Source organism: Polistes fuscatus, unplaced genomic scaffold, assembly GCF_010416935.1.
Source record: "Polistes fuscatus isolate 324 unplaced genomic scaffold, CU_Pfus_HIC Scaffold8, whole genome shotgun sequence".
NCBI classification, from domain to species: Eukaryota; Metazoa; Arthropoda; class Insecta; order Hymenoptera; family Vespidae; genus Polistes; species Polistes fuscatus.
Window position 1 is genome coordinate 8871647 of NW_025113162.1, and position 14783 is coordinate 8886429.

General features: G+C 34.2%; 6 protein-coding genes across 17 annotated transcripts in view; 2 read left to right on the forward strand and 4 right to left on the reverse strand.

Moving 5' to 3' along the window:
- Window positions 1–518: 518 nt before the first annotated feature.
- On the reverse strand, window positions 519–2620 carry LOC122525157 (golgin-45). Of its 2 annotated transcripts, none has more exons than XM_043647812.1 (6): window positions 2404–2620; window positions 1776–2306; window positions 1504–1703; window positions 1289–1417; window positions 965–1190; window positions 519–881 (listed from the first exon to the last, which is right to left on the reverse strand). In XM_043647812.1, the coding sequence occupies exons 2-6, from the start codon at window positions 2301–2303 to the stop codon at window positions 723–725; spliced, it is 1242 nt and encodes a 413-aa protein (XP_043503747.1). In that variant the 5' UTR covers window positions 2304–2306; window positions 2404–2620; the 3' UTR covers window positions 519–722. The 2 variants fall into 2 exon arrangements, with proteins under 2 accessions (XP_043503747.1, XP_043503746.1); XM_043647811.1 differs by having other exon boundaries at window positions 1776–2314; window positions 2404–2619.
- A 213-nt stretch (window positions 2621–2833) lies between these two features.
- On the forward strand, window positions 2834–4238 carry LOC122525008. Its single transcript, XM_043647538.1, has 6 exons — window positions 2834–2839; window positions 2911–3129; window positions 3209–3405; window positions 3480–3728; window positions 3795–4074; window positions 4143–4238. Exons 1-6 carry the CDS (start codon window positions 2834–2836, stop codon window positions 4236–4238), a joined length of 1047 nt encoding a protein of 348 aa, XP_043503473.1.
- Window positions 4239–4249: 11 nt separating this feature from the next.
- LOC122525160 (LIM and senescent cell antigen-like-containing domain protein 1) lies at window positions 4250–6584 on the reverse strand. Of its 5 annotated transcripts, none has more exons than XM_043647817.1 (7): window positions 6302–6584; window positions 5743–5856; window positions 5541–5653; window positions 5269–5461; window positions 5051–5192; window positions 4716–4974; window positions 4250–4625 (listed from the first exon to the last, which is right to left on the reverse strand). In XM_043647817.1, exons 2-7 carry the CDS (start codon window positions 5844–5846, stop codon window positions 4426–4428), a joined length of 1011 nt encoding a protein of 336 aa, XP_043503752.1. In that variant the 5' UTR covers window positions 5847–5856; window positions 6302–6584; the 3' UTR covers window positions 4250–4425. The 5 variants fall into 5 exon arrangements, with proteins under 5 accessions (XP_043503752.1, XP_043503750.1, XP_043503753.1 ...); XM_043647815.1 differs by having other exon boundaries at window positions 6214–6305; XM_043647818.1 differs by lacking the exon at window positions 6302–6584 and adding an exon at window positions 6192–6295.
- A 348-nt stretch (window positions 6585–6932) lies between these two features.
- Window positions 6933–14783, forward strand: part of LOC122525009 — a gene marked incomplete at its 5' end in the record, with an annotated part of 59848 nt that continues 51997 nt past the window's right edge. The window contains one exon of the mRNA XM_043647539.1: window positions 6933–6968. Coding sequence (XP_043503474.1) covers window positions 6933–6968 — 36 coding nt within the window. The remainder of the gene's footprint in view (window positions 6969–14783) is intronic.
- On the reverse strand, window positions 6960–9253 carry LOC122525166 (excitatory amino acid transporter 3-like). The gene is made up of 8 exons (XM_043647829.1): window positions 8915–9253; window positions 8661–8838; window positions 8500–8582; window positions 8228–8411; window positions 7913–8146; window positions 7655–7846; window positions 7450–7584; window positions 6960–7380 (listed from the first exon to the last, which is right to left on the reverse strand). Exons 1-8 carry the CDS (start codon window positions 9129–9131, stop codon window positions 7239–7241), a joined length of 1365 nt encoding a protein of 454 aa, XP_043503764.1. The 5' UTR covers window positions 9132–9253; the 3' UTR covers window positions 6960–7238.
- Window positions 9351–14783, reverse strand: part of LOC122525161 (ankyrin repeat domain-containing protein 50) — a 34742-nt gene continuing 29309 nt past the window's right edge. For 5 of the 7 annotated variants that reach the window (XM_043647822.1, XM_043647821.1, XM_043647820.1 and 2 more), the window contains 13 exons: window positions 14007–14781; window positions 13744–13917; window positions 13467–13637; window positions 13086–13397; window positions 12681–13002; window positions 12352–12598; window positions 12092–12275; window positions 11800–12016; window positions 11519–11710; window positions 11197–11450; window positions 10522–11066; window positions 10257–10434; window positions 9957–10089 (listed from right to left, as the gene is read on the reverse strand). In XM_043647822.1, coding sequence (XP_043503757.1) covers window positions 10263–10434; window positions 10522–11066; window positions 11197–11450; window positions 11519–11710; window positions 11800–12016; window positions 12092–12275; window positions 12352–12598; window positions 12681–13002; window positions 13086–13397; window positions 13467–13637; window positions 13744–13917; window positions 14007–14781 — 3565 coding nt within the window. In that variant the 3' untranslated portion in view covers window positions 9957–10089; window positions 10257–10262. Of the gene's footprint in view, window positions 9694–9781; window positions 10090–10256; window positions 10435–10521; window positions 11067–11196; window positions 11451–11518; window positions 11711–11799; window positions 12017–12091; window positions 12276–12351; window positions 12599–12680; window positions 13003–13085; window positions 13398–13466; window positions 13638–13743; window positions 13918–14006; window positions 14782–14783 lie in introns of those variants that run through there. The other 2 variants (XR_006305722.1, XM_043647824.1) reach the window with 2 other exon arrangements.

A 14783-nucleotide genomic window follows, 5' to 3' on the forward strand; every position in this document is an offset into this window, starting at 1 on the left:
GGTTCATGCTCCAAGGTATTAATTTGTGATACGAGATAACATGTATGCATTATTTTAGAAATAATTTTGTACGTAACTTATCTTCTACAATAATACAATAGTGTTTCAATGAATGATAGCACAAGAATGTTTAAAAAAAATGTTTAACTGAAAACAAGAAACTAGATTAAAAATTTATTATCGGTCTTAGGAAGTTACATTGCATTATATATTTTCAGAAAAATGGACATTTCAATATATTACTCTATAGTTAGGATGTATTATTTGTTATACTCGTATAATGAATTCCTACAATTTTGAAACAACTTTGCTTATCAATAATTTAACTACAAATGAATATGACATATAAACAGCTTATTAAAAGTTATTTAATATCTTATTATAAAAAAATGTTTACTATTTTAATGGATATGCATGTAGTTTCAAATACTGATGATTATATTTATTAATTTATGCAAATAAAATTGTGAAAATATATATATATATATATAAAAAGTGGAATGAAACGACGAGAAATATATGATAAATTTTTCATGATTTTATTTTTTTCTATCTTTAACAATTAGTAATTATTTCTTGTATCGATTAAAATATCTTCGTAAAGTTGTATCATAGGCCTGGTAATGAAAAATCAATCGCGTTGAGCTACATACGGCAGTATCGTATATCATTTATAAGTGATGAATCTCTCTACGAAAATTGATTTAACAGAAAAATTATTTTCAAATCTGTTTGACTTCACCACTGCAATTTGGACAACAACTAATATTAGACTCGCGTGGAATAAAAATTTGACCACCAATAGCAACGGCTGCACCCATTACCGCGCTACAAGCAGCATCTTGTCTTCCTGACATAAGTAGATTTGGACTCATTAATAACTGTAAATATAATAATTTTCAACTCATTTTAACAAAATAGTTTTCATTTGTTTGTTCTTTGAGATTATGTTTAAAAAACTAACTTGTTCCGCATTTTTTTCCGCTAACGTTTGCATTTCTAAACCAGTTATATCGACATCTTTGTTCGTTATTGTATGCAACATGCCACTTAATAATTGAACTTTTAAGATTTCTGCTAATTGACAACAGCCTTGTGCCAAATCTATAACATTTGTACTCGGCAGTGCGTGACGTTTGTACGATGCTGCTCGAACAGGATCAAAACTTTCTAAGAGAATGCTAACAATCCTAAAATAAAATATATTAATAATAATAAAATATATTAATATTGAGTAGATAGATATGGAATATTCGATAACAGATATCGTTTATATTTAAACAGATACCTGTATGTTTTAAGAGACGTATCACGTATATTTTTACGCTCTTCTAATAATCTTTTTATAGCTTCTTGAAGATCGGTCGTTCTTTGACAAAGGGCAGCTTTCCATTTTGCAAGTTCCTCTACCATCAAACTATTACAAATAATTTAGTCGTTAATATATCTTATCCAGAGAGATAATTCTTTTGGTGCCATTATTGTTGACCTATTGTTAATTACCTACTAGCTAAAAATTTACTCCTCCAAACTTCGCATTGTCCTGCTAACCACTCTGTTTGTTCTTGATGAGTATTAAGATGTTGAGCAGAATTTAAAAGTGCTCGAGCAAGTTGTAGCTTATCTTCAGTAAGCAAGTGTACTTTAGTTTCCAGATCTTCGCCCACAGCTGCTACTAGCAGATTCTTTAATTCGCCATTTACCTACATAATAATGTAACATATAGTTCAAATAATGAAAACTAATTATTGCTGTAAAATATCTTATTATTATACTTGTGCTTGGAATTTTAATTGGTTTTCTAATTGACTATTCTCTTCTTTGAGTTTTTTAATTTCACTTTCGTAGATTTTCTTTTCCTTATCCCAATTGGATTCTTCCTTTTGAACTTTTTCATTGATTCTATCTTTATCGCCATTTGCATCGTGAATTTTCAATTTAGCAACGTCAGTAGCTGCTACATTAATATTTGTATCCCACTTGGAATGCTTCTTATTCTTTTTCTCAAGCGGAACAATAGGATTAACTGCTGCTTTGTATGGTTCATAAGGTACAAATTTTGGTTCCTTTGTTTTTAAGGAATTTAAAATTTGTCTTTTACCCTTTGGGGCTGTAATATTTTTTGGAGTAAGATTTACAATAGTACCAGGAGGAATAACTGGAGGTATCAAAACAGATGACTTTAAATTCTTAGGGTAATAAATAATAGTATCGTTTAGGCGACATTTGGTTTGTTTAGACTCATTTTCATTCGTAACTACATTTTCCATTCCATCTCCTTGCGTACGTCCAATGCAATCCATTACCTGAACATCTTAAATTGTATAATTATTATTAAAACGTCAAATGTGCCAAGTAGACATACATATAAAAAGATGTAACACCTAAAAAACACTTTCTAACCTTTTGATTTCAATTGGCAGCTGTTTTTACGATTTTCCCCGATACCAGCCATATTTATCAATTCCACAAATTTAATAAATATTAAAACCTTCTTAATTAACCTAACTAATAATCATCTGTTAAACATTATACACACAGCCCGTTCTTCATAGCATTATATTCATTGAATATTCATACATAAAAAATAATATCGCAAACGAGGCGAGGATCGAGATATGCGATCTATCGAAATATCAATGATCGCATTTTAAATTTACGCGTATACAAAACAATGTTGTTTTATAAATATTTTTATAAAATAAAACATTAAAAATAAATATTATATACAAAAAACACACGTATATAACTATAAATGCATAAATATGACAAAAATAAAGAAAACAAATGATAAACATGAAAAGTTAAAAAGAAAAAAACATTTTAGAAAGGTATGTCAGTTAGGATGATAGATATACTTATGTTGTGCATTACCTACTAACAAATAAAGTATATCAACGTTAATTTAAGGTGAATAATACTTTAGAACGGCCTAATTATAAAAATGATATTAAACATTTGCAAAAAGAAAAAAATATTGTTGCCAAAGTAGATAACAAACCACCTAAATTTAACGTAGATGTTTATTATAAGCCACGTCGTTTGGAAAACGACACCAGGAGGATCCTAGAATTGGATAAACAAAATATGGATTTGTTAAAATCTTTGAACGTTATCACCAGACGCGGAGTAATTATATTTTAATCTTTTCGAGAAATAATAATGAAGGTATATTGGATTCTAGTAAAAAAAAAAACACCTGTTGTAGGTTGTTGTTGATTGCTGGCGAAAAAATGTTAAATATAAAAGTAAATTTGAAAGCCAACATTTGGAGAATAAAAAAATTATGAGAGAAAATGTTGCATTGCTTAAAAAAATAAATCGAATATCAAGCCAATATACTGCAGCAGATTTGATAAAACATTGGGAACATTTAAAAGCAATATTAGAAATTGGAAAAGGGAGGTACATTTAAAATACGTTTAATATTATGCATATTAATAAATAGAAATGTTTATATTGTTATGTTTATAAAACAGGGGAGTACGAAAATTTAAAGAAATTGTTGTAGCTCCAGGTATAAAAAAGGATTGTTGTATGCTCAGTGATCCTGCATTACTTCATACTTTAAATCCATCAATTAGAAATAGATGCTTTTTAGAAATCAAAGATCAACAAAGCGAACAAATTTTGGGAACCATTGTAATTGAACTTTATACAGATATCGTACCTAAAACATGTGCTAATTTCGAAGCTTTTTGTTTGGGAGTAAATGGATTATCCTATAGGTGACCTAAATGTTGAAGTAGTTTATTTTTTTATCTACTTTATAATTGAAATATATTTGTATGTAGAAACACTCCATTTCATCGTATTGTTCCGGGGTATTGGTGCCAAGGTGGAGATGTAGTCAAATTTAATGGTGCTGGTGGTACGTCCATATATGGAGATAGTTTCAAGGATGAAAATTTCAATTTGCGTCATGCTGGTTCTGGTGTAATTTCTATGTATAAAACTAATGATATGCAAGAAAATAATTCTAAATTTAATTTAACGTTTAAAACATTAAAAACAATGGATGGTAGACGAGTAGTATTTGGAAAAGTTGTGAAAAATCTTTCTGTGATCTATAAGGTGCTAAAATATAATTTCAAACTATCTATGTATATGTTCTAATAAATTATATTAACTTTTTTTATAAGATTGAAGAATGTGGGACAAAATCTGGCAAACCAATAAGATCTATCGTCATATCGAATTGTGGAATCCTTTCATCAAGAAGCAATATTCATAAATAATAAAAACGATGTAGTGGTATGTTAATATTCATCTTTTAATAATTAGTATAACGCAGTTCAATATATAACAAATTTTATATCTGTGGTTTCATAAGGCACCTTAATGCAAAGATTACAAATTTAAGATAAGAAAATATTTAGAAAATATTATAAAAGCATTTTTTCTCTTTCCATTTGATATAAAATATTAAGCTGGTATCCTTTTGGGATTTGAGTCGTACATACGTCGCATACGCTTCTTCAGTTCTTGAGGAAATTTATCATAACATTTCTTGCATGCAGGCTTCAAATCAAACTCAAAGAATTTCGTTTTTTGATTCATCTTTTGATCACAAAACGCACATGCAAAGTGATGAACGCACCATGCCTTATTCAAGGCTGTAAAAACTGAAAATATATTACAGATATGATTGCAGATTTAAATATTTCTTTAAGCTTCAACTCAAATATCTAATTATTAACAAATGTTATACTTACCATCGCCAGCAATTACTTGATTGCATACAAAGCAAAGATTTCCAAATAATTGATGATAATGCGTTTCGCAATAAGCAAGACCTTTTTTCTCATAATGACGATGTCCAAGGAATGGCTTCTCACATTTTGCACATACAAAATGTTCTACGTGCCAGTGTTTTCCTAAAGCAGTTACAACACGTTCTTCTATAGGTCGATGACAAGCACCACAAATAGGAATACCCATTTTATCATGGCATCTCAAACAATACAATTCATTCTACAAATGAAAGTGTGTTAGTATTAACATATAATATATAGACATTATTATTGGATTAAACTATTGATTATCTTACCATTTCATTGGCAGCATAACCTGGTCTGGAACGAACTTCTCTTGCATCTGAATTAAGTTCTATTCCACACGCAGTGCAATTAAAATGATATGGGTGATAAACTTCACCACGGAAACGTAATGGTTTATCATCAATAACCCCGCTGTTTAAAGAATGAACAGCATATTATATTTATTTCTAAGATGACAATTTAAAAAATAAATAAATAGAAGACATACTGGCACTGATGACAAATATGTTTTCCAAGAGCACCAGCTTTCACACGAGCATTACAGGTATGACAAAGAGCTCTGCCTTGGCACTTGATAAAACCTGCATCTGCTAATTCCCCGTTACATTCTTCGCATCGAAAACATGCTGGATGCCAGTTTGCATTCATTGCTTTTATTACTCTACCAATGACAAATTCTCCTAGAAAGATATATATTGTTATACCAGCTCTAAAGAAATTCTGAAATGTTTTGAAATAAAGAATAAAAAGAAAAAGTACCACATTTGCCACAGCATGGTGCAAATAAAACATGGAAATCATGTTCACAATACTTGTAGCCTTCAAATTCATAAAAGATTCCATCTGGAAATGGTCGAAAACATTGTGCGCATCTATAATGTAAGAATAGAAAAAATCAATATTGTTGTCATAACAAGGATGTTGTTAATCATACATCATTTTGATTATCTATCTAACTAACACGAAACATTGCGGATGCCATAATTCGCCACGAGAATTAACTATCTTTTCGTGTGCCACAAAGCCCTCTCTGCATCGAGAGCAGAACATATGATCCAGCGACATTCCTGTAACACTACAAACAAATCTCACTTATTTACAATCACTATATTTTTAGGGTGGTAGATAAATTATTTACAAACTGAAACAAAAGTTGATCCAAGATTGTAAAGATGAAAATACCTGCTTGATTGAGAGGATGAGATGAACATTTAATGGTCACCAGTCTACAGAAATTTGTTCTAAGAAATGACAATAATGCTTACCCCGGCATATTTTAATGATGATAGTTATAATTATAGTTCAGTGCAATTTATCAATCAGTTCTTTAGTTTCATGCACGCTTAATTAAAGACGATATCGCAGGACTTTGCAATAGTCGTTAAGGCAATTTTACTAAAAGCAACGTACTATGTAAGAATAATGACATCACCTGTCAGTCACCATATACACTGTCCGATCACATATATTTATCGAGGAGAGTATTTATAAAGCTTACATTTATGAAATTCAGTATATACCTATATAGCAAGGATGGTGTTTACGTCATGCATCCACCTTCTCCATATCAATTTTTTTTTCTACTTCGATATGAACCAATCAAATTGCAGAAATATGACTCTGCCCTTATTAGAGGAAGGGGCGTAATGCTACATAATCTAATGTTCACTACTTAAAAGCTTTTTTCATCTAATGCAGTGAAAGAATTATTCATTTCGTTACATAAAAACAGGTGTATTACAGTTGATAAATAATCGATAACATATGTTCGAAATCTGTGCTCATAATTGCATTCTTAATTAAATTTCTTAATCGACGTAAGCGGTGCCATGTTTATTTTTTTATGAAGAATCTAGCCAATCACCATTTCTATTAGCACCGGTGCCATCTGGTGCATCAAATTGATAAAAAACTTAAATTAGTGATTAGAAAATTCTTATTAAGGATAATAGTGTTGTAATTTGAGAAAAATATTAAAATTTGCAATTATTAATTAATTGATTAGAAGTGAATATAAATATATATATAATTTATTCAGCATGAAACATTAAATTTAGTTGGAACAAATATTTGTAGTTAAAGTAGCTGCATTTACATTCTGATAAAAGTTTTAAGAATATAATTATAACTAATTGAAATACTTTACGTTTTATTTCAAGGTTTAACAGAAGAGGAAACTTTTCAGATGTAGGTAATTTAATAATTTAGAATTACAATATTTTTTTTCGGACGTGAATACTCTAAGATATATAGGCGGCTTTGAAATAGCACTCAACACACATAAACTTTTTAGAGGAATAATGATAATGATATTTTACACAAATGAAGAGAAAAATACTAAAGCTGGCGGTATTTTTGCTACCTTACCACATCCCGGAAAAGATAAATGAATCATTTAGCTCTTTCTCTCGTGGTATATTTTTATTTCAATATATTATTTGACTTTTTATACATCATTTATTTAGCTTCGTTGGTCAACGATTGTATTTCCGCAGGCATAGAATTTATGTATTGTTTATATTTATTTGCAAGTAAATGAGATATTATACCAGATCCGAGAGCATCGGAAATAATATTTATAGTTGTCCTGAATCGATCCCTATAGAATATAGTATGGGAATCCAAATATTAGTTGTTCAAATTATCAATGTAATCGAGATATACTTACACAAAACAATCAATAGCAATAATTAACGCAATATCATCTACTGGGACTCCAATAGAATTTAATACCATTATTAACATCATATAACCACCACTAGGCAATCCAGCTGCACCGATGCATGAAAAGGTGCACGTAATACTAACAATAAGATAAAATAACGATTTTTAAATATATTTTCTTGAGTTATAATTTAAATCTTTTCACTAACCTGACAACTATTATTTTAAATAAGGAAAAATGTAATCCTCGCATTTGGATGATAAATATTGCTCCAACAGTTTCATACAATGCTATTCCATCCATATTTATTGTAGCACCTATTGGCACAATAAATTTCAGTACACCGGAATCTATTCCAACTTCTTCTAAGCATTTTATTGTTACAGGAACAGTTGCTGTACTAGATTTTATCGTATTATTTGTATTTAGTAAATACATATGTAATAGGATATAGATTACTATATACCTCGATGATGTTCCAAATGCTGTTGCAAAAGCAGGACCTAGTTTCATTATAATTTTATACGGAGATTTACGCGTGATTAGAAAATACAATGTTGGTAATATTAATAGCCCTTGTAATATTAAACCGATAAAAACGGTTAATATATATGCACCCAATTGTTTAAATATTAAACTAAAATCTTTCATCTCTAAAATTCTACCAGAGATTAGAAAAAATGCGCCAATTGGTGCAATCCTACATAAAAAATATCTTGCATTAAATATTAATAACGCTTGATACAAGAATTAATATAAGTAGAACAAATTTATTTTGTACATAATTATCCCATGCATAATATTCATCATCGCTTGAGAAAAAGAATCTACAATATTTAACAGGGATCTGTTTTCTTCGCCCAATTTATCAGCAGCTATACCTAGTAGTAAACTAAAAAATACCAAACCAATTACGTCCGTGCCTGGTATATCTTGATATTTTATAGTCCATTCGTCTATCGGTACTGTAATATAAAGAATTTTGTAATATTTGTAAAGTTATAAATATCAAATTATTATAATTAGAAAAAAAGCTATACATAAAAAATATACCTTCAGTCGTATTTCGTGGTTCTTCCAAAACTGTTTGATACTGTTTAAAACACGCTTTAATTAAATTGTCTGATATTAAATTACTGAAACATGATTTTATAATGAAGGGACGCACACGATTATAATCTTACAATTAATTTTTATAACTTAACAATAAATACCGAATTAAATCTAAAAGTGTATCAATTGTCATAAAAGATTTAGTTGTTAAATTCGATGTAAGGTTTCCATTGTTAAGTAATTCTCCTGGTCTTATATTTTGTGTCAATACAACACTTAGAATAATTCCTATTGACGTTGTCATAGAGTAATAACAGAGTGCCATTAATCCAATAGGTCCTATAAACTTCTTACATGTAACGGACCGAGTTTATGTATTCAGCTAAATTATATATTCTCTTCTCCTAATATTTACCTGATTTGCTTAAATTGCAGGCTGCACTTATAACAGTCGACACTACCAAAGGTAGTATTATACTATTCGTTATGTTCATAAATATTTCTCCAGGAAATTTGATATACATTATATTTCTTCCGGACCATGGTTGGGGAGTTAAATATTTTAAAACTAATCCAAATATAATACCACTGCTTACACCAAGAGAAGTAGCAATTATTATTTTATGCTTCATAACGTGTAATAAGTTTCACTTAAAAGGGAAGTTAACTCTATTACTTGATAAGATACGACGGGCTAACACCGCTTAGCGAACATGAACGTTTCTGCAATGATATGTACATCCAAAGAGAAAACGTGAGATGAATTTTCAAGTGTGTACAGAAGATAACTTTTATCTGATAGAAAGATCTATATAGGGCAGCATCTTTTGTAAGATTGAAACTAATCAAGGTTTGTCGTTTGAATTTATGGTTAACGATTTACAAATTAATACAATTAGAAGTTTATTTTTTATTTATTTTGCGCACCTAATACAGTATAAATACAATAAATATGATCGTGCACAATACATAAAGAATGTGTATTTACACATGCTTTTAATTTCCAGGCCATATTTTACGTATTTTTAATTGTGTAACATATCATCCTTTTCTATATTTCAATATTATTTATACATATCTTTACAATTCTGCATTGTTTTTATATTATCCATTAAAACATCACATATGCGTTTTATTCGCATCCAGTCTTCTGAAGAAAATCTCAATATCTAACCATCCTTTAAAATTACGATTCTAAAGATTTATAAGATTTCAATAATAGATGTATGTATATATATATATATTTATAATTATAACTATATAACTGATGTGTAATTATCAGTGAGATCAGTAAAGAAATTTATTAACGTTACATTTATATATACAAAATCATGATAAGTTTACATACCTAGGACTACATACTTCACTATGCAGTTTTATATTTGGTTTTGTGTACTATGCAACATTTTACGCTTTGCATTAAATTAAAGATTTCTCGACTTTCCTTCACTTTTTTATTTGAGGTAATTTGATTTTGCTCAAATAAAAGGAGAAAAATTTATGTATTGACTTTCTCTTCTTGGTAATAAGAATGCGCCACCCATAGTAACGATTTGTAGAGTTCCTCTGAGATGTAGTCTTTTGTGCAACCTATTCGAAAAACGTTTGCATTGTTAAATTTGCAAAATAGGAAGTACCTCATTGATATTTTCTTTTCTTTTTTTATTAGTGTATCGTGTCATTTAATTCTGATACCACTTCCATTGAATGTTTATGAAGTGTTATGACTGGAGTGCAATATAAAGACTAATAAATACCTTTCCCTACAAAGGAGTTTCTTTACGAGCTTCTGCCTTCCATTGAAATCCGTTTACACGCGTAGTGATCGGTTTATTTCTATTCGTTGCATTTTCAATTCCATTTCTAACGCCTGCTACTAATCTCATGGCTGGATTGGAAACTAAACCGTTGCGCTTTGGCTTTATATTACTTATACTAGGAAGAAATGACATCAATGTAGAAGATATATATACATATACATTTGGCGAGATCGGATAGAATGAATAGCAAGTGTTGGCTTACCTTCCAGGTGTATGTTCAGTCGTATGTTTAACGTTCCTACCGACGCCGGCTCCACTGTTTCCGAGTATAATTCTCATGTGAGTATCTCGAGTAAAATGTGTATCAGCACAAGTTCTTTTTTCCTCGATACTATTTTTCTTATCCTTTCCGCCGATATTTAAACCTAACATTTCGTTCGTTAACTCGAACGGTTTAGTTACGTCATTTTTATCGATAATTTCTGTTTTTATATTGATAGGCTCATAAATTGCAGGAGTATGATGATTGCATGCACCAATTTGAGATTTGTACGGTAGGTTTTGATTTGCCGTTAATAACGATACACCGAGTTGACTCTGTATTACGTTAGCCGCTATTTGTGCACTAGGTGGACTCGTGTTTGTGGGAGAGTAAGGTATAAGACTGTCGCTTAAGGGTGAGTGAGGTGGTGACGCATAAATCGGACTTTGTGGTTCACTTTTTAAGGGTGACAATAATTTGCTCAGTGGTCGACTCTTTGCTCCTCTTGAACATTGCTGAAGTTGCTGGGTGAAAGATAGTGGCGTCTAAAATTATAAACATAGCATCACATTTTTTTCGCGTATTCGCTCGTATTTTTATCATTTTGTTGGAAGTGGTATCAATATTGTGTTCTCCGTGTCCACCGATTGATACTTTTATCTATTCATTATTTACCTTAATCACTTGATTAGCCATAGAGTTTTGATTGAATTTTCCTTGATCGCTCTTAGTGCTTCCAGTCAAATTGCTGCTCGACTTGCTGTTGCTCGAATTATTGCCCAAAGAAACGCAGCTTCTTCTTTTGGTAGAATCTGGCGATTCCGCGGGGCTATATTGCGTTGAGAGAGGATTTAATATTGCCGAGGAAGGTTTCGTTTCGGCGGTCGAATTAGACGTTATGGAAGTAGCGCTGCTACTACCACCACCACCTAAAATGAAAAGTATTTTTATTTTTCCAAAGGTACAAAGGTGCAAGAGATTATTCGTCCCAACAAACCTCCATTGATCGTAGGTTTCAAGCTTCGTTGGTTCGCAGCGTGTTCTTCGAGTAATCTTACTACCGTGTCATGACCGCTTTTAGCTGCAACTTTGATCGCATTTCTACCACAGTGATCCGAATGACTTGGGTCAGCCCCATGATTCAAAAGAGCTCGAACGCAATGTTCGTGTCCTTCTTGTGCGGCAATACCTATGCGAGTGCATAAGAGTAATCGATGTTACATTGTTTTCAAACGTTAAGCTATACGCATAAAAAATAGATTGGACGTTCGAGCGCACCTAAAGCCGTTGCACCTTGATTGCAAGTATGATCGGGTGTTGCCCCGTGTTCCAATAGTAGTCTGACGATCGCTGCATGTCCCTGCCACGCTGCAGAGTGAAGAGGCGTTCTATTTTCATTGTCACACGCGTTTACGCTTGCATTTCCTTTCGTCAACAATAATGCAACCATCTCTACGTGTCCTTGCCAGGCGCTTACATGCAAAGGAGTTCTGCCCTATACGTTACGATATTTTTCACGTTGTTAATTTATCCTTGAGACGAAGATCCTTTATGGTTTAAAAAAACTTACTTCGGAATCTCTACCTTCGACATCAGCGGGTGCGTGTTCCAACAGAAATCGCGCCATCGCTAATCTATTTTCCAAGGCAAGAATGTACAAAGTACTCCTGCCATCGGCATCTTTGGCGTTTACATCCGCTTTGTAGCCTAACAGTATTCTAACTGTGTCGTAATGTCCCTCTAGAGCCGCGAGTCTAAAAATAGAGAGAAATGGTGATTATAAAGATTTATCTAATTATTACTTATATAATATTATAATAAGAAACATACCTCAATGCAGTTTTTCCATCGTGAGCGTGTTGATCGATAGGTGCACCATGCTGCACCAAGAGTCTTTCCACCAAGGAAGCGTGTCCTTCTTGCGCGGCAAGCATTAGAGCACCTTTTCCATCGTTATCGGTTTCGTCGATTTTTGCTCCGGCCTCGAGCAATGCTTCGCAAACGTCTATGTGACCTTCGAAGGCTGCATAATGCAACGGTGTCCAGCCAGAATTGTCTCTGTGTTGTTCGTCAAGGCCTTCGAAAGAATTCCCGATCGATTATTATGTACAATAATCGATACGGTAATAAGAATCGAGATGGAAATAACAAAGACCTACCTCTGTCGAGTAATTGTTTGACAACATCCGTATCGCCTTGCGCGGCAGCAACGCTCAGTACAGTTCTACCTTCGTTGTCTATACTATCTACGTAACAGCCCCAGAATAATAACAGAGCAACGACAGATCCGTGACCCATGCTGGCCGCAGCCCAAAGAGGCGTTCTTCCCGTCGCATCGCAATGATCCACGTCTGCTTCGTATTCCAAGAGCAATTCGCACACGTCTCTGTGACCTTCGAAGGCAGCCACCAATAGCGGTGTCATGCCATCCTTGTCTTGATGATCTACCGCGGCTCCTCTTTCTAAAAGTATCGTAACGACCTGTGCCCGAGAGAGAGAGAGAGAGAGAGTGCAACGTTCGTCGTCTTCTAATTATTTCATATTAAACGAGAAAAGCTATCAACCTTGGCATAACCGTGGTTAGATGGAACGCATAAGGCTGCAACGCTCAGTGCCGTTCTACCATCGCTGTCCGCGTGATCGATTTTCGCCCCAAAGTCGAGAAGATGTTCTACTATCTCGCTATGACCCATGTAAGCTGCAGCGATCAAGGCGGTTCTACCTTCGTCGTCCGTTCTATTGACATCGGCGCCATGCTGTAGCAAAGCTTTCACGATATCTTCGTGGCCGCCCCAGGCGGCAGCTCTCAGTGCCGTCCTTTGATCCCAGTCGGCGCAATCGACCATCGCCCCATACTCCAAAAGCTGTTCTACCACCTTTGCGAAAATATATCCTTATCGTTTGGCTCTATGCAAAGAGATCGTTCCGCGAGTACGCGTATGTACCTGAGTGTGTCCACCCCATGCGGCGGCTCTCAATGCAGTCCAACCATCGCAATCCGCATGGTCCGAGTTCGCGCCTGCAGCTAAAAGTACTCGTACGACGTCCGCGTAACCGTGTCTGGCAGCTAAATTCAATGGCGTTTGTCCGTGACGGTCCGTGCCTTCCAATTTTGCCTGGAATTCAAATATCGAGTAGCAACACGTAGAAATATGGGAGCGAATGGTATACAAGATAGATGATGGAGAGAGAGATATATATATATATATATAAAAGACTTACATGCGGACAAGCTGCAAGAGCGAGTTCTAACAAGGACGCGTTGCCATCCGCAGCAAGCGTGTGCAATACCGTTCTACCGCAAGAGTCCGTTTGATTGATGTCACCGCTCTCGCCGAGTAACTCGGTTAATGGTTCACTCGGGGATTCGTCCATGGGGCTCGCGTCCTGCGAGACCTGCGTAGCGAGATTTGATTTTCAACATTATTACGTTAAAGGAGAAGATTTGTACTCGTCGTCTATTCAAGGGGATCTCGTGTTGCTACCTGACTAGAAGAAACGGCGTCCTTACTGGCATCGTCCTCGACGATCTTTTCCGATAATTTGGCGCCCGCGTCTATAAGAAGCCTCAAAAGTTTAACTTCTTGTCGTGGCCACAATATGCATTCGGAACTATCCAAGTAACATTCTTCGACCGGGGCAGCGGTACCTATCATCCAAAGCACTTGAAGGGTGTGAACGTCTAGGGTACAATTGCTCGTCGTCGCGTTCGTTATCGCTCGCTGTAGGTGCTGTCCCAGCACGCAAATCTCGTCCGGGTTAAGTTCGGGTCCGCGAAGAGAGTAGTAGCCCGCCAGCATGGCGTGGCCTTCGATGGCCGAGCAAAGATACTTTTGGGTGCAATGTTTCACGTCCAACAGCCATTCGGCGAAACTGTGATGAAAGAGCATCAAAGCACCGGCTCGGGATACCGATATGACTCTTCGCAAGAGATGCAAGCGACGATTGAAGTCTTCGACGGTGATATTAACGCACGCTGTTCTTACACATTTGTAAAGTATCTCTTGCGTGATGGGCAATTTGGCGGCGAGAATGACGTTCAACAGGGGTTGCACCTTGGCGAACTGTTTCCTGCTAAAGAGCCTTTGACACAACCAGAGATAAAGACCGTTTAACGTTCCCGGTATTTCTCGAACTTCTCTAAGAACGATAAAGTTCTCGGCTACACCGTCCAACACTTTTTCCAGGTACAAGAAGCAGCCGTTGCTTTTGATGTGTAGCTGATTCAGCATCTCCGCTGTATCGCGAGAGATGTGTTGCCT